At 38.7% G+C, this 26,041-nt stretch overlaps 1 protein-coding gene across 3 annotated transcripts; it reads right to left on the reverse strand.

The window, feature by feature from the left end:
* Positions 1–76: 76 nt before the first annotated feature.
* egflam (EGF-like, fibronectin type III and laminin G domains) lies at positions 77–24,564 on the reverse strand. 3 transcript variants are annotated; one of them, XM_026321613.1, is made up of 24 exons: positions 24,174–24,564; positions 18,963–19,072; positions 17,486–17,572; positions 17,034–17,060; positions 16,693–16,810; positions 16,443–16,578; positions 14,438–14,604; positions 11,245–11,357; positions 10,820–11,067; positions 10,022–10,209; positions 9,667–9,767; positions 9,484–9,584; positions 8,922–9,066; positions 8,282–8,471; positions 7,655–7,780; positions 6,981–7,224; positions 6,759–6,870; positions 5,107–5,223; positions 4,704–4,884; positions 4,008–4,086; positions 3,640–3,783; positions 2,966–3,049; positions 2,231–2,334; positions 77–2,103 (listed from the first exon to the last, which is right to left on the reverse strand). In XM_026321613.1, the coding sequence occupies exons 1-24, from the start codon at positions 24,277–24,279 to the stop codon at positions 1,952–1,954; spliced, it is 3,180 nt and encodes a 1,059-aa protein (XP_026177398.1). In that variant the 5' UTR covers positions 24,280–24,564; the 3' UTR covers positions 77–1,951. The 3 variants fall into 3 exon arrangements, with proteins under 3 accessions (XP_026177398.1, XP_026177397.1, XP_026177399.1); XM_026321612.1 differs by having other exon boundaries at positions 11,233–11,357; XM_026321614.1 differs by lacking the exons at positions 6,981–7,224; positions 8,282–8,471; positions 8,922–9,066; ... (10 more) ...; positions 18,963–19,072; positions 24,174–24,564 and having other exon boundaries at positions 7,655–7,661.
* Positions 24,565–26,041: the final 1,477 nt, after the last annotated feature.

A 26,041-nucleotide genomic window follows, 5' to 3' on the forward strand; every position in this document is an offset into this window, starting at 1 on the left:
TAAAACAAAAGCAATCTGTGCCATTTGTTTCTATCAATAAGTGTCAGAGCTGTGAAACCCACATTCTTTAGTTCCTTGTTGCTGCTACTGGGGACTAATCAGTTGTCACTAATGAATACAAATTTTGTTCCTGATTTTTCTTTTTAGTTTTTTCAGACATATGTGACATCATCTTGTACATGTAATAGATCAGATCATAAACATATTGAGTGTAACCAAATAAAAAGCACACTGGATACATTTGCTGGTTTTTGGTTTTAGCACTGGGATATTTGGACTGAGTCCATTCTCCAAAAATCAAGCTGTCAGGAGCACTACCATTCATGACAAACCAGGACAAAATTTGCTTAGCAACCTATTTAAATTAGCAGGCTATTTGGTTAATATTTTTATTGCGTAGTTTTTTGATACTTTTCATTTTAAGGGGATTATTTACACACATAAAGAATTTTCTACAGTCTACAGTCACTTACTATGCTTCATCAAATGCATACAGTCGCTATATGTTCTACACTTTGTACAATTGGTGGTCAACCTATCTTAACCCCCATGGATGCAACCCATGTTCATTCACATTTCACAGTCATGTGGTGCATTTCAGTGTATGCAACTCTTTTGCAATGCTGAACACTTTACTGAAAATTCTGTGGGCTTTATGAGGATCATTTCATTTCACTGCTCTCAAATACATTCTAGCTGTAAATTCATATGATCAATAATTCTTTGTTAGTAGATGTGTTATGAATTCAAACTTGATAAAAGATTTTGACTGAAACTATGGTATAGCAGTCATGGGCAAGCCATTTTATGCTTATTTGGACACTTTTTAAGCCGGCAACAGCCATTACGATTCAGTAACCAAACGTAGTTCATGAAATAGAGAGTAGATGAAACATTCGTAGAAACACCCTTTTAAAGGGTAAAGCTTATGCATTGGAAAGTAATAAATTCATATGATGTTTTTTTTTTTCTAGTGTGAAAATAGGAGACACAAACTGACAACTTAAAGGCTGATGTCAACAGTAATATGGTTTGTATCAAGTGACAGCATCAGACTGTCACGCACGACGGTCACGTTGGGTCAGATTTTGGCTGTTGTATCATAACAACATCAGACTGTCATGTGATTAGCATCTGAGAGTTCCCTATAAAGGAGCGTGTAAACTAAAAGAAGAGAAGGAGAAACAAATATTTTGTGCAACTGACATCATCATCCTCCAAACTAAAAACCTTCACAATAACTGACATTAATCAAGCTTCAGAAAGCGTAGTCTACAAGCTGATAACACATCACAACCAAGAATACAAATGCCACAAATAACAGAAATCTTCTACGTCAAAACCAAAACCCTCTACAAAGAAGTTCCTCTTTGCTAGCTGCTCTAGGTCAGGTTCATCAAAAACTTACAATGACTTGATCCTTTGAATCACTTGGTTCTTCTGGCAATCGAATAAGGATTTTCAGTAGAAAAAAAAAATCAAGATACAATTGGGAATCATCACATGAAAAAGTCCTTCAGTTGTTTTTTGAAGACCTTCATTACACATAACATTATGCTTTTCTCTCCTTTCACAGAGCACTTGTGCTGTGCAACATCCTCTGGTCATTTTTGCCTTTGCCATACATCGAAAATGTTTTTCAAAGCAATTCGAGTTGTTAATAACTAAAACAAACTTACAACTTGGCAGGTTAGAGTATGAAAACTTTGCCCACAAGAGCCCTATATATAGCTCTCATGACTGAAAGTAGCAATGTTAGTTTTTTTCCCATTTCAAGTTTATACCATGTCAGCCTTGACCTGGCAGGCCAAAAATCATACTCTTTAGGTTTTCAGTCATTGGGTGTTGGCAACTCCGTTTGAAGATAATAAAACAGCTGATTGAAGTGTCCACTCCAGTTTAAAATGGTGTAAAAATGTAAAAATGGACCTTTGCCTGTTGAATCCATTTTCTAGTTAGAGCAGGTGTTAATGTTCTTGCCATCGGCAGCATCCTCCACCAGTGCTAAGTGATAATCAGTGGAGAGTGTCAAGTGGGACACGCAGCCCACCAAACCTCCAATGTACTGCCTGTTTGTGTGAAGAGCTATCTCTTTCATGCCACCTTCAGGGGGAGAACATAGTGATAGCACACATTAGCAGAAGAGAATATAAGAAAAAGGAAGGCATAATGATTGTTTAATCTTCAGTACATGCACAGTATGTTACAGGACTATGTGAGATCCACTCACCAACATATAAAGGGCCATTGATATTGAGCTGTCTCATCTTGCCAGGTGACCTGCCCGTCTTTGCTCCATAGTCATCGACCGTCAGCTTTCCTGACTGGCCATCCCTGAAGAGATTAGTGATAATGGTGAACTTATGTAATGTAATTCACAGCATGGCACATTTGCCTTTACCCTCAAAACACTTTTTGCATACACTATGTCGTTGAAAAACTAAACTTAACAAATAAAAATTTACACATATTTCTAAATATACTGTATAGCAAAGGATAGCAGGATGTCACATGACCTATTCTTAAAGCTGCCCTAATCAGTTTTTTACACTGACAGTAGATCATGTCCTTTTGCGTAATAGAGCCAACCCCAACCCAAGTTAACACTGGGGTGCACCCTAGGTGATCTGCCTAGGGTGCACTGCCTACCAGCCTAACACAGGGCTGACACATAGAGACAGATTAACATTCACGTCCACATCTATGGGCAGTTTAACCAAAACCCAAACTGCATGTGCTTGGACTCTGGGAGGAAGCTGGAGTACCCAGAAAAACCCATAAACCCATCAGGGTCAAACAGGATTTGTACCTGGACCCTTCCAGATGTGAGGCAACAGTGTTAACCACTGTATCACCCCCTGTTTCCCACAACTTTACAGTTTTGACTCAGAACAACACGGATGTGTTGTGAAATCCACAGTGGTATTCGACAGGATGTCTTAATAAAGATATTTTTAGCACTTACCTTACAGCTTTGACTCTGTGCCACTTTCCATCACTAAAGGTCCCATTGACAACAATGTTTGTAGCACCACTGCCCAGGTTATAACTTAAACAATATGGAAAAAAAAACAAGAGATTTAAGTGGTTACAAAAGGTGCAGTCAGTTTACATTTGTATGGTACTGTCCAGATAAAACCTGGTTCTTTTCCAGGTCAGGCTCCTGCCTCACACCTGCCTTTTTTCCATACTTTTTTCTTTTTTTAGCTCAGCGACCCACTGCATGCTTAGCTCTCCCTCCCTACGGTGGGATCAGAGTCACACTCCATTATCATCACACTCTTCTAGCACTAAAGTTCCTCCTCTGGTTTAAATCCGTTTTGAGATGTTTGTGACTATATCTGATGATGATCTGATTGAGAAAGGTGTAAAGCATCTCTGCTCATCTGCAAATAAAATTACTGACACATTTGTCCATTTAGCCCCTGCTGGGCCCGCTATACATATGGTTATTTAATGGTTTCTTTTATCTTGACTGTATTTATCTATTGCTTGTATTTATGTACCATTTGTTCTATGGCCTGGATGTGCCTTATATATTAATAAGAAAAAAATTTTTTTAAAATATTAATATAATATATAGGGTTACATCATTATTACTTTTTGTTTTAAATCTACACATTTTACACAAACAAATACCTGAAAATCAGTGCACCATCCTGAAGCCCCATAGACAGGAAGTCACTGTTGGGCCTCATTGGACTGTCTCCTCGCCACAGCAACAAGCCATCCTTGGCTGTACTCTTAAAACGCATAAAAAGGTTGGTCCTGGACCCAGAAACCCTGAAGATTTTTACACAATAAGATATTCAAGAAATTTTAAATACACACATTAGATGCAATAATATCAAATATATTTCATTGTTTAGAAAGTGTACACAGTCTCCATGCACAAATGTCATACAGTATAAAAATACAGTAATCATATACTTGCTATTACATGTAAAGGGGGGTGGGGGGAATAGCGTGTTAGGTGTACGTACAGTAGTTTATGTTTCACTACCAACCTTTTGAGGATATCTCTGTTGTCATATGTCAAGTAACTACGGCCAATGAACTGCGGGATCTCGATGGCTTCAGTCACAGCTGTGTAGACAAAACATGTATTTACTTCTTAACATCACAAGGTGGCAGCAGCAGCATCATGTATCTGCGACCCTAAACTAAGCAAGAAGACTAAAACTGTTACTTTGACGATTCATGTACTGCATGTTGGGAAGGAGTATGTCAATTATCAAAGCCAGTGCTAAAGGTTATGATGTTGTTGAAGTTGTTAAAACATCCTTTATGAATTCACATGAAAAAACTTACTGTTCAAACAGTAATTTCCACACTCTGCTCAGTGAAAGCATTAAAAAACAAAGAAGGCATAAATAGGCTTAAGGGATTAGGATGTCCAGTACATTATTCTAAATGGCATTACATGAGAGGAGAAAAAGCATTCAATCCACAAGAAAATGAAAGACTGCCACACAGTTAAAGCCGTATATTATTAAAAAAAAACAATAATACATTTATTTATGCCTTGTTTGAAACACAATAGTTAATTGCAACTTCAGTTTAGCTTACTCAAAGCAAAAACCACTTATATGCCATGTAATTATATATCTATATTACAAAAGAAATGACAAAAACATATATTTTGTCCTGGTCCTCAAAATCATATGACAGCAATCTTAAAACATCTCTTCTGCGCAACTGACCTTTCTGGCAGTGTCTCCCATCATACCCTAGGGGGCAGTCACACTCATATCCATCCCACTTTGGCCGGCAGGTCCCCCCATTGGCGCAGGGACTTTCCACACATGGGTGCGCTGAATTTGCTACATTAACTCCACCAGCAGAGCCAGCTGTAATTGGGATGGTGCGGTCATTGAGTATCAGCTGGGGATGTGACAGAAATAAAATAGACAGGATGAAAAGGAGGTGTAAACACTCAGAGACAAATATTTTGGTCTCTTTCTTATGTAAAGACTATATACGATTTGTGTTTGTTGACAAAATTAGATATTGAGACTTTAATATGAATTTTTACCAGCGTGATGGATTTTAAAGGAGTTAATGAGTAAAGATCCTGTTGAAATGATCATCAATTAAGTAAAATACCTTCTGAATAATTCCAGTGAAGGGCTTTATTACACCTGCTGTCCTCTTGGTTTGATCATATTCTGGTACTCCACCAACATACAGAGGTGAACTACAGTTGATCTGAGTGAAAGCGCCCTAAAGAGAAAGATGTCAGCCATTCAGAAATAAATAAAACTGCGCCATATAAATAAATAGGTTCATGAAGATTTCTAATGTTTTCACTCAGATTTACTTCTATAATGTTTAAGAATTACAGTATTTGACCTGGATTTTTTTTTCTAAATTAAGAAAGGTAGCAGTGGATTAAAAAAAAAAAAAACTGATTTGAACAGACCCCAGCTCTCTCAAGGCTAAGATCTCTTTAAATCCACATTAAAATTCACCATTATTTTTTCTTTTAGTTTAAAAGCATTTCATTCCAGGCATTAGGAGCAGCACACCTGAATTCTTCCACATTCAGTCAGAGTGTTTGGGACATTTTAGATTAATGAAGAGATCTGGTGTCCAAGATCACTTTTCAAAGCACAAACAAGATTCATAAAAATCCACAAATGAGGTGGAATCATCTATAAAATGCCCACAACTACAACCCATTTCTGTTTTTGTAACTTTAAAACGTTAAAGGCTGCTGAATGTTTTGTCATAGTTTTTATAAACAGCATAAAATTAGTTTTGTCAGCATGTAATATCAGCCTAAACTCCCTGAGCTCAGACTATAGACACTTAAACGATTCTTGCAGCTTCCCAACAGTATCATCTTTAGTAGGAGCTGATGAATAAGTTCCACTATTGTCAACATAAAAATGAAAATTTAGGTTTGAAGTGGTATGGCCAATATCATTAATATAAATAAATAAAATAACCTTGGGTAACCCCATGTGACACTTTAAACACTTCAGACACTGAACAGTTTACTTTTACACCAGGTCTTTGTAGTAAAGAATCATCTATGGTGTCAAATGCTTTACTAAGATCAATGAGCAGTGCTGCATGGTGACTCCATAATATCATCTAATACCTGCTGTTTTTCATCTAAAATTTGACTGAAAATCAGATAAAATAGCATTTGAATTTAAAATCCCTATTAGATGTTATCTCACCAGTGTGAGGAGGCCAAAATATTGGCTGTGCTGTGAAGGCTAGCTATTGGTCTGTAATTATGCAGAGTTGCAGGGTCTAAATCTTTCGAAAGGGGGTAGCAAAAAAGCAGATTTCCAGACAGAAGGGATTTTATTCAAAGCAACAGGAAGTTTAAAAAAATGAGTCAGGGTTTAGGGAATAAAACCTGCAGCCAGTATTAAAAACTACTCTACAGATTCAGGGCATGATGGCTTACTGGTATTATCTATAACAGAAAAATGCTTTATGCTGAGGCTGTTCTCACACCATTGCAGTGGTAAATCTCAGCCGGTGAAGTGAAGACTTTGACGAGTATAGACATTTAATGCATTTACACGTAAATGAAGAAATAGCAAATTTTTTTTTACAAAAGTTGGCATTTTGAATATTTATCATTGACAATCACTGTAACTAGCAATAGTACATTATGTTTAAAGCCCAAGGCAATCTTATGTAGCTCATATTGTTTTTCTTCTGCAGAATGTAATTTCTTTGGCCAATTATGATTAAAAATAACATGTTTCAGTCTGAAGCACATATAATACAAATACCTCAGCAATTCCTTCCATTGGCCTCTGGCTGTCCACCTGTAGGATACCACTCTTTGCTGTGCGAGACACCCTCAACTCATGCCATGTGTCCAGACTGATCTGCTCTTCACTCCTGCAGCACAAATCATTACATTTCTCTATGGGACATCTAGTTAGAAAATATAAAGGCGATAGGAAAATAAAAGTGTCACAGAATAAAATAAGGCTGGCTCTATCTGGTACCTTATGACCGCTCCCCCAGAACCGCAGTCAAATCTAAACTCTACATATCTGTCCACCAGATTTATAGCTAGGAAGTCTCCACTGCCTGCGTCATCACTGTACAGCAGCGTCCCGTCAGGCATCGACGGCCGAAACGTCAGCTCGAACTCCATGAAGGACAGATAACTCTGAGAGGACTGAGGCCATGGGATGACAGCGTACGAAAATACTGTCTCATTGAAGAGTGGTGATGACAGTGTGAAACCTGAGGCATTAAAGAGGACACGAGAAACGAAGAGGCAGGAACAAAGAAGTAGGATTTAGGTCATAGGTGAAGAATAGACATAAGAATTAAGATGATTATGAGTGAAGAGGAGGAAAGGAAGTTGATGAGAACAAGAAAATGGAGAAAAAGGACATGGAGTGAAAGAAAAGAAAGCTGAAGGTTATATTGCGAGACAGCTGGTCTGACTTGCAATAAATCCCTCTGTCTCTATATAAAAAATAATCCTCATCTCAACCAATTTTCTTCATATTGTACTCAACTGTTCAGAAATTACCTTGAAAGGTCTGTGTGACAATCTATGACAGCCATCGACCACAGTATGCACAGAGGTACAAATCTCCCCTTGTGGACGGGACAAGTGTCTGTTCTTTGTGTAGGTGTGAGAAAAGAGAAAATAGAGTTGACTCACTCTCTTCGCAAAGTGCTCCCCTGAAGCCGAGTGGGCACAGGCAGATGTAGCTATCAGCACGATTTGCAAAGCAGACGCCACCGTTAGCACAACTGACCAGGTCACACACACTTTCGCTGCATTCACCTGGTACAGAGTAGCAAGGAGGTGAGGGATGATTAGGGCAGACTCAGCATACGTAGCTATGTTGATAACTGTAACATGCAAACATTTAGGAACCACATAAAGATTTGGTGTTTGCATCAAAACTGCATGTAGAAGAAGAAAAAAAGCAATATTGGAGCATGAATTCAACAGAAGTAATTGTGTGTGTGTGTGTAAAAAGAGACAGACATGGAAATCTCTATGAAATGAAATGGAAATAAAGACATATAGTGCACCATATAACAGCTGGATTTATTACAATTACTTATATATGAAGACCAAAATATATTTATATATTTAAATTATACAAAGGTATAACTCTGCTACTAAAATAGCATAAACCGCTACTAAACTACTTAACAGAGCACAAAATCCCAACAGGACTACCAGAATATTATGAATAACTTGGATAAGAACTGTACCACTGAGAGCAGCCAAAGAAAAATAACACATATTACATTCAAATGCTGTATGTTTCCTCACCTATGTCAGCTCCATTCAGAGCTCTGCCCAGAGGCCAGGGTCTGATGTCTGTCACCTTGTTGTTGATGGTCAGACTCTGAATACAGCCAACAAAGCCACGATTTGTCCCTGTCGCCCTGACCAGCCAGTAGCCGCTTGGGGATCCACCCACATACAGCGGGGAGCGGAAAGTGATCTTAGTGTACTGGCCCTGGAAAAGAAAGAGTGAAGAGAACAAAATGTGTTTCATCCTTGATTATTATAAACACACTCTTCAATATTTGCTCTTTGGAAAGCCAGTACTGAAATAGATTACAAATCTATGTTGTTGATGCTCATCAATATGGTTCCTTAGTGATCAGAATATCCGGATCTCTAAATCAATATTTCATTGAAATCATCTGCAGTAATAATAGCAACCCCTGTGCTGTCCAGCTACCATGAAACACTATTATTTATTATAGTGTGCATGTTGTATGCAGTGTATATAGACAGGGCACATTTATGAGCAGAATGATAAATCTTCATACTCTAATTTTGTAAAGTGCCTTGAGATGATTTGTATTGTGATTTGGCGCTATACAAATAAAATTGAATTGAATTGAATTGAATTAATGCTAACCAAATGTTCAGTTAGAGCAATGGGCATATTTCTTGTTACCTGTGAGCGTCCAGATATAGGAGTGTCATTGTCCATACGGAGCCAGCCGCTCATGCCATCCCTGAAGACAGTTACTGTGTGCCACTGACCAAGAACAATATGACTCTCACTGATTATCTGAGCTGCTCCTGTACCACAGTTAAACCTGTAGAGAGAAAAAACAAAACAAAACAAGTAATTATAAATGTGTACTCTCATGACAAATATGCTCTACAAACCACAAATTATATGTATTCTTAGCATAATTACCATTTCCCTATGAGAAATTGTTTTGGTAGAATAAGCTTTTTATTTTCTAAGAGTTAGATGACAAGAGTGATCCTTCCATCATTGTATGGTAAGTAACAGCTGGTTAGTTGTTTTCTCCCATCTTTGGGCTAAGCTAAGCTAAGCTAAGCCTTACCTCGGTATAGCTTCAGATTTGTGCCAGCTGCATTATATTAAATTGTAATTTGTAATTTTAACTCTGCCTTTGACAGGTGGTTGCCTGTTCTCAGCCAAACTTTTTGGAATCTAAAGTCATAATTGCTACAGGCTGGAAATGCAAAGTGTGAGTCCTCACCTATAGTGCAGCTTGCCTCGCACCAAAGCCAAAGAGGTAAAGTCTCCACGGCCGTGTTCATTCTCGCCACAATATAGTAGCAGGCCATCCTCATAGTCTGCCTGCACCAGAGAGACTCTTTCAAATACATTTTCATCACTGTCAGGATGGAAAAAAGGGGGTAAAAACAACACAATCTCTTACCTTGAACTCCAGGGTAATCTGAAAGGTCTGGTAAGAGTTTTTCAAGGGTTCAAAGGTCATGTGAGAATAGCCATAGAACTTGGGAAAGTTCACTGACACCACTGAAGAGGATCAAGGAAAAAATTGTGATAAATTTATGGTAACAATGTCAATGAGAACAGTTCAAATTGGAAATGTCACACACTTGCAACTTTAACTAAGAGCGGCCCTATCACAGCACTGCTGCCTGTTGGCATTAAACATTTTTATCAAAGCTTGCAAAATATACACATGGCATATATTGGTAATAAGACTGGAATTTTGTTTTAAACCTTTTTAAATATTGTAGGGCAAAACTACAACAATTTTTTCTCACCCTCAGAACAAGTGTCCCCTCTCCTTCCAAGGTTACAGTGGCAACGTGAACCTCCGCTGTCATAATCACTAAGACAAAAGCTCTCAGGAGGACACACGGTATCATCGCAGGCCAGGTCATACACACGAGGTACCTCACCCTTCCAGGGGGACATGGTTGGGGTGGTAGTAGTGGTGGGCAAAGTCATGCTAAGGTGGACCCAAAAGAAAGAATAAAAGAGAGAAAGTTTTCTGAGGTTTTGCAGTGCATAGCAGTGGTTTAGCTAATAACTATGTTACATTTTTAAATTGTAATGTATTTATTGACTTATCACTTGATTTTTTTAAACACTTTTTCCTGGCGATACCTTTTTCCTCTGTGCTTTGGGGAATGACACATCGTAAAAAGCAAAATGTTCACGCAAATACATGTACGTCAAAACCAGACAGCTTAAAATGAGGTAATATTTCCCTGCTCCAGACATCATCTTTATCAAATAATTAAATGGAAGAGCATGCAAAAAGCAAATTATAGGTAGCTTTTAGGAGAAAGCAGAATGGTAGGAGAGACTGCAGTCTAGTAATCAAAGCACCAGAAGATGAGCAGGAGTCATGTTTTTTTTTTTTAAATAAGAACCCTTCTTGATGCCCCTTTTTCTCTGTAGAGGAACATTTATTTTGTTCAACTTTACTTTGAGGAGAGATGTAATTACATCCTCCACTGAGTGATAAACACCACTGACGTCTTATCAATCTAAAGCAGATTTGGATGGTAAACAGGTATCAAGGGAAGGTCAAGGTTTTTGAAGGTAAAACTTACGTGGTAGTGGTAGGTGGGGGAATTGTTGTAGTGTCAAGAGTGGTACTGGACTGAGAAGTGGTTGAGAAGACCGGATCTGTGAAGTCTTGGAAGATAGCCAAGGTAGTGGTGGAAACTGGTGGGGTGGCAGCACTGGGAGGAGCAATGGTGTTCATACGGTAAACCACATTCTGACCAGATGGAGGACCAGAGCGTGAACGGAGCTGGGATTTCCTGTTATCCTGACTGATACCTGAGAATGGCTTCAACTATGGAGTAAGGAAATGGAAAGAACAGATGATTAACAGGGAAAAACCTTTGACACAAAAGAGTTTGAGTCTTTGTCATCACCTCTGTTTTGTGATGTGCTCACAAGCAAAAAAAAAACTCTATCTATTGTTCAGTCTTAATAACTGCAAAATTTCAATGCTCACCATCCAACTCACCTCTTCGATAAAGATATCGTAATCTGAGTCATCAATGTCAAAGCCATCATCATCTTTGTTCCTGGAATCTGTTGTGTAAAGCCCATAATCACCACTGCCAACATCTGATCCACCTAAGAATGTAAGTAATAATTATTTAGTTTCTCATTACTACTAAATCCTAGTAAAGGGTTTTATCACTGATGAGTTGTTAATGGAATGACCGAAGGAAGAAACACAGCAGCTGAATGATGAAACACAAGTCATGTAATTTCAACGAATTGAACATGACATCATGAAAAAACAGTGAAAGTGCTAGTCCACATTTACAGTACTTTGTATGTGCTAGCATGAAAACTCCAGTGAGTGGCAATTGGGAAGTTGGTGGTCATCAAAATGAAGCACTTCAATATTCCTCAATGTTCAAATGTGTCAGATTTTACATTAACACACTGGACCATCCGTGGTCCACCTGCTTCATATTACATTTGCAGCATCACCATGTATGAGAAAGATTTTTCATTCACAGCAAAGTCATGGTGAACAACAAACAATAATCACCAGTTCATTAAAGATGTTGACAAACAATGCAGTTATGACTTTTACTATAATGAATGACCGTGCAGTAGAAAATATGATTATATCTCATTGATCATAATGATGATCATGATGATCACTGTGATAAACTGACAATAGTGAAACAGCTGCTGATGGAGTCTACCTGTGATCCTGTACCAAGGCTGCCGCACCACATACTGAAAGGTGTCTCCTCGATACAGAATCGGGCCAAAGGGAGCTCATCATGTACAAAGACAGAGCCAGACAGTCAGCAAGTCAGTATGGCAGTAAACCAGCTGCTACCTGTGTTTAATTTGGTACAATTTGAACCTGTGTTTTTCACCAACCACTTCAATGTATTAGTTAATTAGCTTACCCTGTCAACTCATCTGAAAAAGTAGCAATCAAAGACATTTTATTAAAGCAAGCAACCTTACCTAAAGTGAAAGTGAAAGTGAGAATGACTTGTGTAGCCAAGCATGGTGCCCCACACTTGGAATTTGTGCTCTACTCGCTCATTTAACCCATCCCAAAGTGCACACACACCTGGAGCAGTGTGTTGGGGTTGGGGGTCCAGTGCCCCTTTAAGGGTGTGGGATGGTATTGAAGGTGGACAGGGCACCAGCTATTCATTCTGCCTCACCTGAGACTCAAACCCACAACTTTCAGGTTACAAGTCCAACTCCCTATCCATTAAGCCCCTGCCCCCTATTAGGCCACAACTGCCGCCTAAATAGAGTTATAAAGCATTTACTGTATATTGGTTGTACAGTGTTGTATATGTTACATTTTATTTTGAATCTAATGTAAAATCTTTCTTTGTAACTTGTGTTTGTTAGACTTCATGCTGTGTGTATTGTTAAGAGTTTACACTCCCATCCACTCTTCCATGAGGAAGTTTAATCTTGACTTACATAACCACATCCCCTCCCGCTTGCCCTCCACCTCCTTATCCAGGTTGCTTAATTGTACAGTATCATTCCACATGTGCTACTGTGGAGTGACAGACAGCATAAACAACTATTTCATTTATCAGATATCTCAAGAGTTAAAGTGCTAATTAACACGGCCTAATAACATTAAATCTTGTGCTGGCAAACAGGGAGGGGGGAATGCCCAAAAAGCCCTTAGCAAACTAATCTGCTTTTGTGTAACAATACGCCTGAATCTATACAACCTTGTTTCAATCCACTATAAACACACACACACACGCACACAAACTATCACAGAGAGAGCAACAAGAGATGTATGTCAGTCAGTCAAGCCCAACCCCTGCTGTTCACTCAAGCAGCAGCTCATTGTGTGCATGTGAGTGTGTATGTGCATCCATCAGGGGTATGGATGTGCAGAGAAGGGGTCTGGCATCCCGTCCTTAATCCTGTCTGATGAGACTCGGACGTAACCCGCTTTCATTCCCCGCTGAGAAACAACGCTTCTCTACCTCTTCGTTTCTGTCCTTCTGTTTCTCTCTGTCTCTCTAACTGGCTCATTGTGTCTTGTTTCATCTAACTTTCATTAGCAATATTTATAACAACTTCTTTCTATTATTACCTCCCTCTGTGGCTGCCTTCATAGTTCTGTTTCTAAGCAGGACATCAGGTACTCAGCAAGCATGGCATGTGAGGCACTGTGGCCTGTAGGTCACAGAAAATACCCTGCTTAATGTGATTCTGTCTAATTTGAAAAGTCATATATTGTTATACTCCTAAATCCTGTTGTGCACAAGTGTCCTCTCTCTCTCTCTCTCCCTCTCTCTCTCTCTCTTGCTCTCTCTGTCTGTCTGATAACATTATACCCACAGATCTACAGGTAACCTGCTTGAACGTCATCTCCTCGATCCATGTTTTACGTTCAAGTGTGTATGTCTGCAACAAATCTGTGTGAATGTGTGTGTCTGTGTGTGTTTAATATCAATCAGTCCTGTCTGTCCCCCATCCCCCATGCGCCAGAGGACACCAGGAGCAGCAGTCTACATCAAAAATATTAAAGTAGATGACTCTGCTACTCTCCATCTCCATCATCCAATGTGACAGTCAAAAAAACCCACTGACACACTGCCAGATGCTGTCCCACATTCAAGAAGATGCTGAAAGAGGCTAACTGTCAGACTGAACACTGTGTTTGTGTATTAATTTGCACTGCAAAGAGAACATAAGGGTTTATATGAGCACCCCAAAGACACAGACTGGCACCTTTATAACAGCTTTTTGTGTTAAAGTTAAAAGTTAAAGGTTTAAAGTTATACATTATAATCTAGCAGATGGGAAAAGTAAAATATGTTGATAGAACAAGGTTAGGCACATTATGCAGTACAGAAATTAAACTCTAGCTGTCATGTTTACATGTTGGTGTCTCTATAAATAATAAACGATGCCTCTAACTAAAAGAATTGCTTGACACCGCTGGCAGAAAAATGTGACTTTCTCCACAGTAACGATGGGGTTTATACAGAATGGTTGAGCATGGTAAACGTTTTGTTGTGAGGATGACTTTGGTGATGCAAAAAATAAGCAAACTTTGTTTTGTTCTGTGTGGGAGTTTTGTTGAAACTGTTTTTTTGAAGTGTGGTTGAAATAAGACTAATGAGAGCTGGCGCTAAGCCTTCATGGCTGCCACATCACAGCACGATGGTGCAGAAATCAACATTTGGCCTTACCGAGAGTGCGCACAGGGTTGTTGATGTGGCTGGGAGGGCTAACTCCGTGCACATTGGCCGCCCTGACAACAAACTGGTACTGTGTTTCCGGTATTAACCCCTTCAAAACCATGGAGTTAGTTTCAATGGGCTCACGAATATACGTCCACTCTGTGTCCATTTCCGGTCTGAGAAAAAAAAAAGACATGCAGAAAGATATATCAATATAGACTGGTACCACTAAGCAATAAGACTGTTAAAAACCTTCCCGAGCTGTATGACATTTTACAAAATATTAAAAAAAAAATAAAATTCTGTTGATTTCTTTTACAAATCATAAAAACAATCAAAACATTCTCGCAACATCTTTAAAGTCATTGTTTTGAAGATGATGTGTTTTTGTAAGGGATGCTTCAAAGTTCTGTGATCTCCATTGATTATGTTCCTCCTGCTGTTGTATGCCACTGAAAATGTTTATAAGCGATCACAGAACAATTACTAGAGACCATAGCTCTGAAAAATTCTGTCTCAATAATCTCCTAAATAAAACAAAAAGAGCAAGCAGTTTGTTCAGTGGTGCTATTTTTGAGGTTCTTCAAGTCTTAAATGAAAGCAGCTCTGCTTTAATCATAGTGTGGATTTGAAGAAAAAAAAAAAATGAAAGTAAACCAAAAATAATGACCTCCTCAACTCTAATTTCCATTTTGAGCTGCCATAATCGTGATGCTGATTCTGGGCGCCTGGAGCCACAACTATCTGTTGAATAGAGTCATCTTCATCACCACTCAATGTCTCTTTTCAGAAAGACCCCTTTTGATGCAAGAAGAGAAAGATTTGCCTCTGAGATGGCCCTTTTGTGTAGAAATGCCCCTGTATGCAAAAACAGACACTGATTCATGTCTGCTGTCTCATAGTAAGTGGCAACTTCTCTGCCTCACTTTCTCTCCTTTTGTCTCTATGGCTTTGCCCAGTTCCACGATGTTAACTCTGCACCATGAAGGGCGACACTACTGTTTTTTTAAAGCTTCCCTTTTATATATTGCAGTTTGCTTTTTGCATTTTTATCTTTTATTATTATTATTATTATTAAATTCCTTATAGTGGCATTTTTATATTCTATCTGTCCTTTTTTAATTATTGCCTGGCAGATCATCAGACGGCCCTGAGATAATTATTTGTGACATCAACTTCCTTTACACTGTAGCCAGAAGACTCGTCTAGACACGGGAGGTCCTCGTGTGTGTGTGTGTGTGTGTGTGTGTGAGACAGACAATGGAAGTCGTTCTTTCTCATGTCCCAAATGACCTTAATGTCAAAACACAAATGGTTACACTGAACAGACCACAAAGGCCTCATGAAATTCTGTAAAAGAGAGCTGTTCAGATGCTTCAGACCCCCTGATGCACACTAATAAAAGTTTGGAAAGAGCTACAGTTTCAAGTTGTTCTCTTATACGTCTCTTTTACATTTACACATTTTGTGAAATACACTGTTTTTACTGTACTCAGAGTTATATAAATCACACTTTCACAACTCGGGAGCTAAAGCAGAGGGTCAGTTAGCTTAGCACAATCTAAATAACGGGAAAAGGTAACTTAACAGTCAGAAATTAACATGTTGTATCAACTTTGTTTAATCCATGCTCAAATACAGAAATAACCTGAACCACTGACATTGGGAATGAAGCACCCACAGAAACCACTCGCCTATCGGGCGACCTAGAACAAACATTTCTAATAATGGGCACATCAAATGGTCTGTTTGTTTACATGGGAGCATTGTTCTAGGAAAGAACTCTATCACTTGTTCTCTTGAATCATTTTTTCCTATAGGCAGACGCCTTATCAATTAAGAGAATTAACAGGAAGCCCTTTTCTTCTGCCCACACAGCCTTTGATGGAACAAGGCTTTTCACATAGACCTGTTCTTTCCCTCCATGACGTGGACATTTCATGCAGCTCTTTCCCTGATCAGTGTTTATATGAGCTGGTTTTCTGGTGTTTGTATGTAAAGACTCTGTGCTGACCTGATGTAAGCCACCAGGAAGTGAAGGACAGGTGCGCTACCCTCACTCTCTCCTTGCTGCCATGACAACGCCAGCTCTGTGTCAGACACAGCCCTGACAACAGGCTGAGTGGGGGGCGATGGGGGCATGCACATGTCTAATCGCAGAGAGAGAGAGAAGGATTCAGTGAAAGATGTAACAATACTACAGCAGAAATAATAGTTTAATAGAATAGAATTGATTCCTACTACTACTACTCACATCATCTTACCATGTGAACTAGTGCTGATGTCTCTGGGCATGCTGGGTCTACCCTCGCCTGCCCAGCCATACGCTCCAACACTGACTCTGTACTTAGTGTTCATCTTTAGGTTACCTATGTCTACATCCTAGAAAACAGCATATGGGGGAGTCAGGGTACAGATATAGATAAATATGGAATATCAAAAAAGGTTAGAAGAATAAAAAACAGGAGGCAATACAAATAATTAAAATTACTGAGTAGCTAGGGATTATTTTAGAATCTGAGTGAAAATTATGCCCAATTCATCCATTTCATAAAAAACAGTGATAGGGTCTAATTCATGAAACAAATGGATAAATGATACTTACAAAGCTTGCTTGTCCATCAAACTGACCCTTTGAGAAAAGTAGGAGGAGATGTATCAATAAATGTCTGTGTGTATCACAAGGAAGACCTGTCATACATTGCAGGTCCAAAACGCACTAACATTCAACATACTGATAGAAAAATAGTAGCAGGATTTGATGATGGTGCATTTCATGATCAACTATGAAAGGTTAAAGTTCTTACGTTGTCAAATCCCATATCAAATCTCTTGAAAAGATTTTTTTTTAAAAACAGTAGTCCCACCAAACCCATTCATGCAAAGTGTATTTTTTAAATGGGTTGTTAGTATATTGTTTTATTTTTTAAAGCAATGCTAAATAATTTAATAAAAACAGCTGGGTATTGTAGTGTTAGACATACTTTTCTAAAACAGAAGTAACCAGTGCTTTTTCTCAGGACAATTTCCAGCTGTTGAAAGTCCCTGTGTACTCACGGTGGTCAGCATGTCCAAGCTGAGAGGGACCTCCAACAAAGATGCTGCGCCCACCGGACGGCCATTCCTTACCTCTGTATAGAAGACCTGAAAACACAAAGACACATACAAACAATATTTATATGAAAACAGTCTTAGCACTCTGGAGTTTGGCAAACAATTATAAATGTCACATTTGTTAAGTTTCATTAAAGCACAGTTTTTATAACCTTTTAGCTCCTGCATTAAAACAATATGAAAATGTAAACAGAGCAAAATGAGGAGGAAATACTGCGAAGAAACGAGATTATTTGTGAACTTCAAAAGTGATTGGGCAAATAAGCACTCATGTTTATCTGTGAGTTGTGGGGAAGCTAGGTAGCTGACTAATCCTCTTAGCGCAGACATATGGTCAAAAGCAAAGCACACAGTCATACTGATCCACACTTTAATAGTTGACACTAAAAAACACTAGAAAGGGGCAGAAAGGAGGAAAGAAAAGAAACAAATTGGGTTCTAATAAAGTAATATATCTCATCCAAAAAATATATATATATTTACATGGGAAAATTAGGTCTTAATAAAAAGAAGGGAATGATTACATTTTTTTCAGTTTAGTATTCAAACCTGGTGTTAATTTCCATTATAATTTTTTGTCCATTATGTCCATACTAAGGAAAGTAAATGCCTTTAGAACCTCAGTACTCAGCTGCCCAAGACAGGAGAAAGAACTCGAACTTGACTTGACACTAAGTAAAGATTTGTTACCACATCTTTCAGAGCTTTATTACGTCTGAAAAAAACATAAATTTGGCAGTGAAGGGTTTCCATCAAAATTTAAAAATATCAATCTGGGCTTCAAGGCCATCTTGCTGGACCTTGAATTTGACAGGCACTTTAAAAGCAGAAAAAAGGCGAGGGCCAGAACACATCAGAGGCTTGCAGAGTGAAATGGGCATCTGTTCAGAAAAAAAGAGGGACTTTGATTTGTGACATATCTGAGAAGTTTATTTTTTTTTAAGTTTGCCTGCTTGAAAACCTTTGTTTGCATTTCAAAAAGGCATCATTAAAAGGAATATGTAGAAGTATCTGTCTATCCTGTTGATTATAAAGTTTTATATAGGTCCATACGGCAAATGATCGATCAGACGTTTTAAAATTTGTGCATGATACCTAAAGCTCTGCACTAAATGACCGTAAAGGATTGGATGATTGTATTGTTGTTGTAAGTGCTTTAAACTGTATAGCACAGCTTATATAAAATCTAATATGAACAGTGTAAATGTATTGTTATATATATATGAAATAAAATTATGAGGGATGCTTCTAAAATCATCCATCATTATGATTTTGAACATTTATCATTAAAATGATTTAAAAAAAAAGACCTGAAGCACAGCTGTATTTGTATAATTATGTAATATAAAATCACAGTTTGTTACTACCTGAATTTCCCTTTGGAGATGAGCAAAGTTTTCTTTATCTTATCTTATCTTACCTTGTATCCAGTGATGGTGCTTACATGTCGCCGGGGCATCTTCCATCGTACACGGAAGGCGGTGCAGTTGATGGTCTCCAGCTGGATGTCTAATGGAGGACTCAGACGATCTGGTTTATACAAACACACAGAAAGACATTATGGATGAGAGATGCAGAGGCTCTACAAAGGGAAAACAGTAATTATTAATGTGATTAGGCAAATTTTATAATCAGTTTATTTGATGTGCTAACTTCAGCTCATGTTTAAGTTGCGTCAATTAATGTTAAGTTTACATGGCAGACTGTTGAGTGGTACTGTACTGTATGTCAAACAGTTATGAAATGTTTTAGCACCTTCACAATACTGCTAAGAGCATTAAATATAAACTGAATACAATGTGAAGCTGCTATTTTTAATAGCCATTATGTTGAAAGTGTTTCTTTAATGATAGACCCACAGAAAAGCATCGACATATTTGAGCTGGCTGGTTTTATAGACAGCAACTATTGTTAAAGGTTCAGTGTGTAATATTTAGAGCGATCTATAAGAGGAAATTACACGAAAATATGCTGTCATTATTGTGTAATCACCAGAAAATACCACCTGTTGCATTTTCTTAATCTGAGAACCAGCCTTTTAAATCTACCTTCTTCTTTCACGGAGGCAGCCATGGTGTGCTGCCATGTTTCTATAGTAGCCCAGAATGGACAAACCAAACACTGGCTCTAGACAGGGAATTCAGTGCTGTGTTAAAGGTGATGGCCAGTGTACCCCTTCTCACACCTGGAAACAGGGGCTGGGGGTGTGAGGGGTGGGTCAGGGTGTGGGTCGTCCAGGGTAAGTTATCTAAAGGTTGAGTCATGGCAACTGGACATTCAGCTTTTCAAGTCGAAACGTTTCACCACCCATCCAAGTGACTTCATCAGTCTGAGAAAAAGCTGGACTGGAACCTCCAATTTATCTTCCAGGTTGGTTTCACTCCACCCCTAATCCCACAGGTTCACTAGTTGAGCTAAGCAAATCAGGTGAGAGTCATTAGACCCACACTCCTGAGTTGGTTTCACTTCACACCTGGCCTGAACAGGCTCATTAGGTGACCAAAAGAAAGTGAGCTCAGGTGAGGGTTGTTAGGATCTAATGGTGGACTCATGTGACCCCGCTGATTCACCAAGAATGTGTCCTCTCTGGAAAACATTTGACTTGTTACGTAATTTCCTGGGAACACATCTTACCTTTAAATCGCTGTCACCACATTTAGTATTTAGCTGCTTGCAGCTTTTTCCTAATGCCTCCAACTTTAAAAAATTCTGTTAAAGTTTAATAAAGGTTAAACTGAGTAATAATAAACTTATTGAAACATATTTTTTCTATTACTTTTTTATTACTTTTTTCAGTACACATTAGAAAACATTTTTTTCTTCAGAAGAAGCAAAATCAGTAGCAGTAATAGGATATTTCTATCGTATTATACATAAATGCAATGTCAGTCATTCTGTTGGTTTTGAACAAAAGCCATTCTGTTGCATAAACTCTGCAAATAGCTTGCAATACTCTGAACAGAACCTACACTGTGTATTTGCCTGATTTTATATAAAGGTTGGAAAAATCGACCACTTGATGACATAACAGCTTGACATGTCAGTTAATATCAACTGACTCTGGCTTCAGGCGTCATTATTTTCATCATCTGAGATATTAAATCCCAAGTACTTCTGCAGCTCTTCAACAGATTGTGAATTCTCTTCAAGCATTCAATTGTTGCCTGAAAATACTTCAGGAGAGTCTTAAGGGAACGAGAAAGAGTAATAGCTGTAGAGCTGTAGATCATCAGCACTCCTAATGACCTATGCTATATGCATTACCAGGCTTTAATGGATAAACATGAGCAGATAAAGGCCCTCAGAGCCTCATAGTCATACTCTTTATTTCATAATATTTATACAGAGTGAATGATTGCTATAATCAGACCATCAAAAAGTTCCTTCAAATGCCTGATAACAATACACAGTAGCTGAACAGTCTGTATTTTAAATTCAGTCTATTTGTGATTTACCTACCCTTGACGCAAGAGTGGGTTCTAAAATTACCTCCAAAACTAAAGGAAATACATCTTACTTTTTGCAGTTACAGATTAAAGTTAATGTTTGCAAGATTTGCTTTAAGTTAGGATTTAGTTCCGAAGCCCAAATTTAGCCACAGCTGTCCTTTCGCTGCCTAAGTGACAAAAGGACAGACTTTGTTACACTGACACAGAAATCAAACTAAACTAAATATAGCAAAGCAGAACTAAGGAAATTGAAATCTTGTGTACAGCACTGCTCTTTTCCATTTTCCTTTTCTCTGATCTTTAGTTCTTCTGACTTCCTCCTCCACTTCCAATACCGACCTCACTCCTCCTCCTTTCTCATACCCTTCACCCTGCACTTCCATCCAAGCGGGTAATGCAATATGTCAGCTGAACTCCCTGATCATCCATATCTCCCCAGGGGTGAGGCCCAGCGAACGTATGGGTGAGCTGAACTCACAGAATTACAGCCGATAGAGAGGGGACTTTTTAAATCATCATCTTTATGTCCATCAGCATACGGCAGCTTATAGTGGGACTGAAGTAATCAGGAATCACAGGGGCTGAAGATAAACTGTTATCAAATCAATATGAATTCTAATTCTTTTTCTTGACATAAACCCCTGGATTATTATTGTTATTTTTTTTGCCAAGACTAGATTCAGTGAAGAAACTGCATTTTGTGAGCAATACTAACCAGAAGCTGGCGTAAAGACACTTCCATGAATAAGAAAATTATGAAATGATAGAAGCAGCAGGACAAAGAATGAACTGTGAGCTTAATGGTATGTTCTCTGGGTGGATCCATAACAACTGAAATACCCTGCTAAACGAAGAGGAGTGGTGTCTCTATTTAAACACACTCAGCTCCAACTCACACAGACCTGGGGCGTCAATCTAGCGAAGTGACCACACTGTAAATGAGGGTGAGAACAAACACAAATCAATACATTGACAGATTCCCCTATTATTTAACCAGATACAGCTACAGCATCTGCTGCCATTGCAAATGCTGCTTCCCCTTCTGAAAATTCAAAGAACCTGAATCTCCAAATGTTGTTAATTCCATTTAGGGTGCTGACTACTGCAAATGTGATTTGACTGATGAGGCCAGATCTCCTTGGTCTCTCATTGCATCAAATTTGATACAACTTGTGAAATGGTAGACTCTTAGGCTCTCTCAATGAAGTGCAAAGCAGAAGTTGCACAAACTCACACAGTGCATCTCAGGCACAGGCCTCTTCCTGACAAAAGTACACCAAGATTAGCAAATTAGCCACTTAATCTGTGAGATGGCAAAATACTTGATATTATCATTGAAATGGCTCATTACTCTCTAATGGCTGAATTATCACCTCAACTAATACTGGATTTTTGAAGCCAATGCTGTTATCGGTATTTGATCTTTAATGTAACATATGCTTACGTTTGTCAGTTTTAAACACGTAAATATAAGAGTCTTTCTCATCAGCTCTGGGGTATCAGTACAAGCTTTCAAACAGGTATAGGCACTCAGGCGTTCATTTATGTTGCAATTTTAATGTCTGATACTTTATACTTCTCTGGCCAAGAAAAAAAAACCAAGAGGGTGCTCAGTGTCACTTGATCAACAATTATTAAGACTTAATTTCACCTTTCAAAACAGACCACCTATATTTTTTTTCACTCTGATTCTACATCTCCACTTTTAGAGTCAATCATATAAAGTGCTGCTCTCACCAGGTCTGACTCATCCAACTGTGAATGAGCAATAAGACGTGTTCTGTTGTGCTGCTACTCAGCATGGCTTAGGAAAAAAACATATAAACACTGAATCTGAAGGGACAAACTCTAAAATGTCAATGTCTGAAAAAGCAATTCCCTAAACAAAGTTTGTGTTGTATGACATGATGGAAAAAGATCGTTAAAACCCAGTTTCATTACGAGTGTATAACTTAGATATATAAATTAAAGTGTGTGTATCAAAGTTCCTGATTGTGTAAATAACTCGACAGCTTACTCCAACACAGGACAAAGCTGTCAAAATCCTGAAAAAGTCAGACCATTTGTGGGAGAGACATCATTCAGTTTGAACCCTTTCCTAAGACCATCAGCTGATGTGATTCATCTGGACATCGAATCTTGTTGACCTCAGAACAAAAAAAAAAACAAAAAAAAAAAGTACAAATGTCATTGGCAGCCATGAAGACAGAACTACAGTCATCTGTATGGTAGTTTCAGCTGGGGTGAGTTTTCTGCACTGACAGACAGATGTAATAGTCAGCCTGCTATGGCCTGTGGCTCTGAAAGAGTCAGGGAGAAATACGACAGACAGTGACAGTGAGAGAAAAACGAAGCGATGGGAGGGAAGGAAAGAGGAGGAAAGAGGGAGAAACTGGGATGAAAAAAAGAGTTCAGGGTGACAAGATAACAAAGAAAGACAGAGACAGGGAGACAGAGAGTGGACACTGTGCAGATGACAAAATCACCATCCAAGGACTTTCTGCCCGAAGGAACACACTGGTAAGTTTGGTGATGGCTGAGCTCCAAGTCTAAAGCTAAACATTTCTTCCTCTTCTCCTCTAAAAAACTATTCATAAAAAAGAATAAAATAACCGATTGATGATACAAACAATATTTTGAGAAAGAAATCACAATTTTCATGTCATTTTTTTCTTAGCCTCAAACCTTCAGGCTTTAAAGTGATTAAATTACAGTTAAGGTTGTAATTTGTAGCTCTATGGTTAAAATGCAGTGTAATGATGCTGCTCAGTGGGGTGGGGGACCTTTTTTGATGCTGCACAGGGAGCTTTGTTGTATGGAGAATAATTACTTGTATGAGTTGGAATATAGTGGTGATTACATGATTATGATTGTGTCTTTTCTTGATAATAGGAATCCAACAACCAGCATTAATCATACCTTCATCACTATAAAACTAGAGCTTATGGACTATACACATTAAAAATGGTCATTTATTGTACATTGTTATAATCAGTTTTTAATGTGAATTGTGACAAAGTTTTAAAGCAGGTCGCTGATTGGGGGATATCAAACAACTAAAAAAATAAACACAAACCCATTCTGCCCTCATGCATAATTACAGCGTATTCTTCATATTTATCATTATTCTTATTGTTATTTCCCTTAGTAAGATCTGCATCAGTTTTAACTAATGTACTTACCAGATCTCCGGACATTTGATCTTCTTGCACAAAAGCAAACACTGGCGGTGCATATCGCAAGGAGAAGTAAGTATAAAAGACTCCTTTCTTTACATGTAGGTTCCATGTCGTCTTCTGATCGGACGTTTAAAATGGGCACACGGTCATTTTAACACACATTCAAATCTGTGTGGATCGTAAATGTGGCTGACGCCTTTGCTGATAAAAGTTTTCTCCGATAAAAATCGTTTTTCTATCCAAATTTTGGCGTAAAAGCCATCCAAAGACAGGCGGGATATGCCCCAGAGGAAAGGGCAGCTACGGTTTGACACTGATGAGATTACAGTCTGCAAAAGATCAGTGGGTTGGACACATTAACGGACGAAGAGACTGACACCGTGCCCCGCAGTAAGACGCGCCGACAGACGGTGGAGAGGGTTGTCCTGATAATTCACGCGTAATGCGCAACGACTAACACAACTGAATGATGAGCTCGATCATTTTACGCATGGATCTCGCTGTCTTGTCACGCTCGGGTCTGCGTCTTAGATGCCAGATGAGATGGAGGCGAAGTGTAGGAACGTGTGGCCATTTAGGGCTAAGAGATAATAAGCGTTTAATCCGCATGCTGGACACAGATGGAGAGCATGTCTTGACGCAGACTCAGGGAAGCTCAAACCACAGACACTGCTAAGCGTGTGTGTATGTGTATATCACCGACGTTCTGTGTGTGAAAGAAAAGGGCAAAACACTGAATCAGCCACTGGTGTGTACTTATGGGACTAAGTGAGGAGCTAAACCTGATTTTAAAAAATGAATCAATCAGGAGTGCTCTGTGCGTAAACTCACAATGTGCAGGTTGGAGAGTGCGCGCGCAGGAGAGAGAGAATGCTGTTTGGAGAGAGCTCTGAGAAAAAACATCACGATATCAAAGACACATTTTCTCATCAGCAAGGACCAAAGGAAGAGACGCTGATAAAGGTCTATTTTCTAGGTCAGAGTTGTCCAGAAGCTCCATGATTAGAGGTTCGGTGAAAATGAAGGTTAATCCCTAACATTTCATGATTAAACAATACGGCAGCCTTTTACTTGGCCCTAACCTTTCCTGAAGGTCACAGTTTTGACATTTGACCCTCGGTTTTATTATTTTCGAGAGCTCAGCGCACTGTAATTTTTTTAAAAAACTGCGTGGAAAAAATAAAACAAGCCAGTTAAGAAAACATCCTCAACAATCTGACAACATGGGCAGGACATTTAGTTAAAAAAAAAACAAAAACGAAGTGACACAACGCAGCCAAAACAAGCTGCAACTCCAGAAAACGAAACAGCAACACACATTCAGACATTGACTGGCAGATGTGGGTTCTCCACTTAGATGTAATTTTCTGAATCAGGCATATTCTGCTTTCAACATGAGCATGACAAATTCGCCAGTTACTCCAACCATCAATTTGCTGAGGATATTTAAAAAAACTTTTTTTTTTTTTGCCTTGACCGACCTATCAGCTACAGAAAGTCAATCCAAGCAGAATTTTTTTTAAAAAAGGTATCGCATAGTAGCTTTATATCTCCATTGCAGCCAGTTTAATAAAGACTCCATCTGTGCTGGGTACAGTCGCACAGATCGTGCTGTCCATTCATCAGGGCCCATCTGACAGCTCATATTGTAAAGGCAGATTGGTGACATTAAACTGAGGCAGAAACTGATAGAAGGTAGCTGTCATGTAGTACTCACAGAACATGATTTCACCTGCATGGGTCAGCTATCATTTTTCCAAACTGTCAGTACTAAAACACTCAATGTTAGGTTAAATTGCTATCTATCAGTATCAGAAAAAGACACAAGAATCAGTAAAGGGAGCAGAAAATGGAAACATTATAAAGGAGTA

This window comes from Mastacembelus armatus, chromosome 9 (assembly GCF_900324485.2).
Source record: "Mastacembelus armatus chromosome 9, fMasArm1.2, whole genome shotgun sequence".
Taxonomy (NCBI): Eukaryota; Metazoa; Chordata; class Actinopteri; order Synbranchiformes; family Mastacembelidae; genus Mastacembelus; species Mastacembelus armatus.

Bases quoted from the DNA above. Each gene is read 5' to 3' on its own strand.
- egflam (XM_026321612.1), bottom strand. From the start codon at position 24,279: ATGGAACCTACATGTAAAGAAAGGAGTCTTTTATACTTACTTCTCCTT. The intron at 16,811-17,033 runs GTAAGTATCATT...GCTGTTTTCTAG, and splicing joins TTGATGGACAAGCAAGCTTT to GATGTAGACATAGGTAACCT. The intron at 10,210-10,819 runs GTAAGTTTTACC...GGTCCACCTTAG, and splicing joins CCCCCACCTACCACTACCAC to CATGACTTTGCCCACCACTA.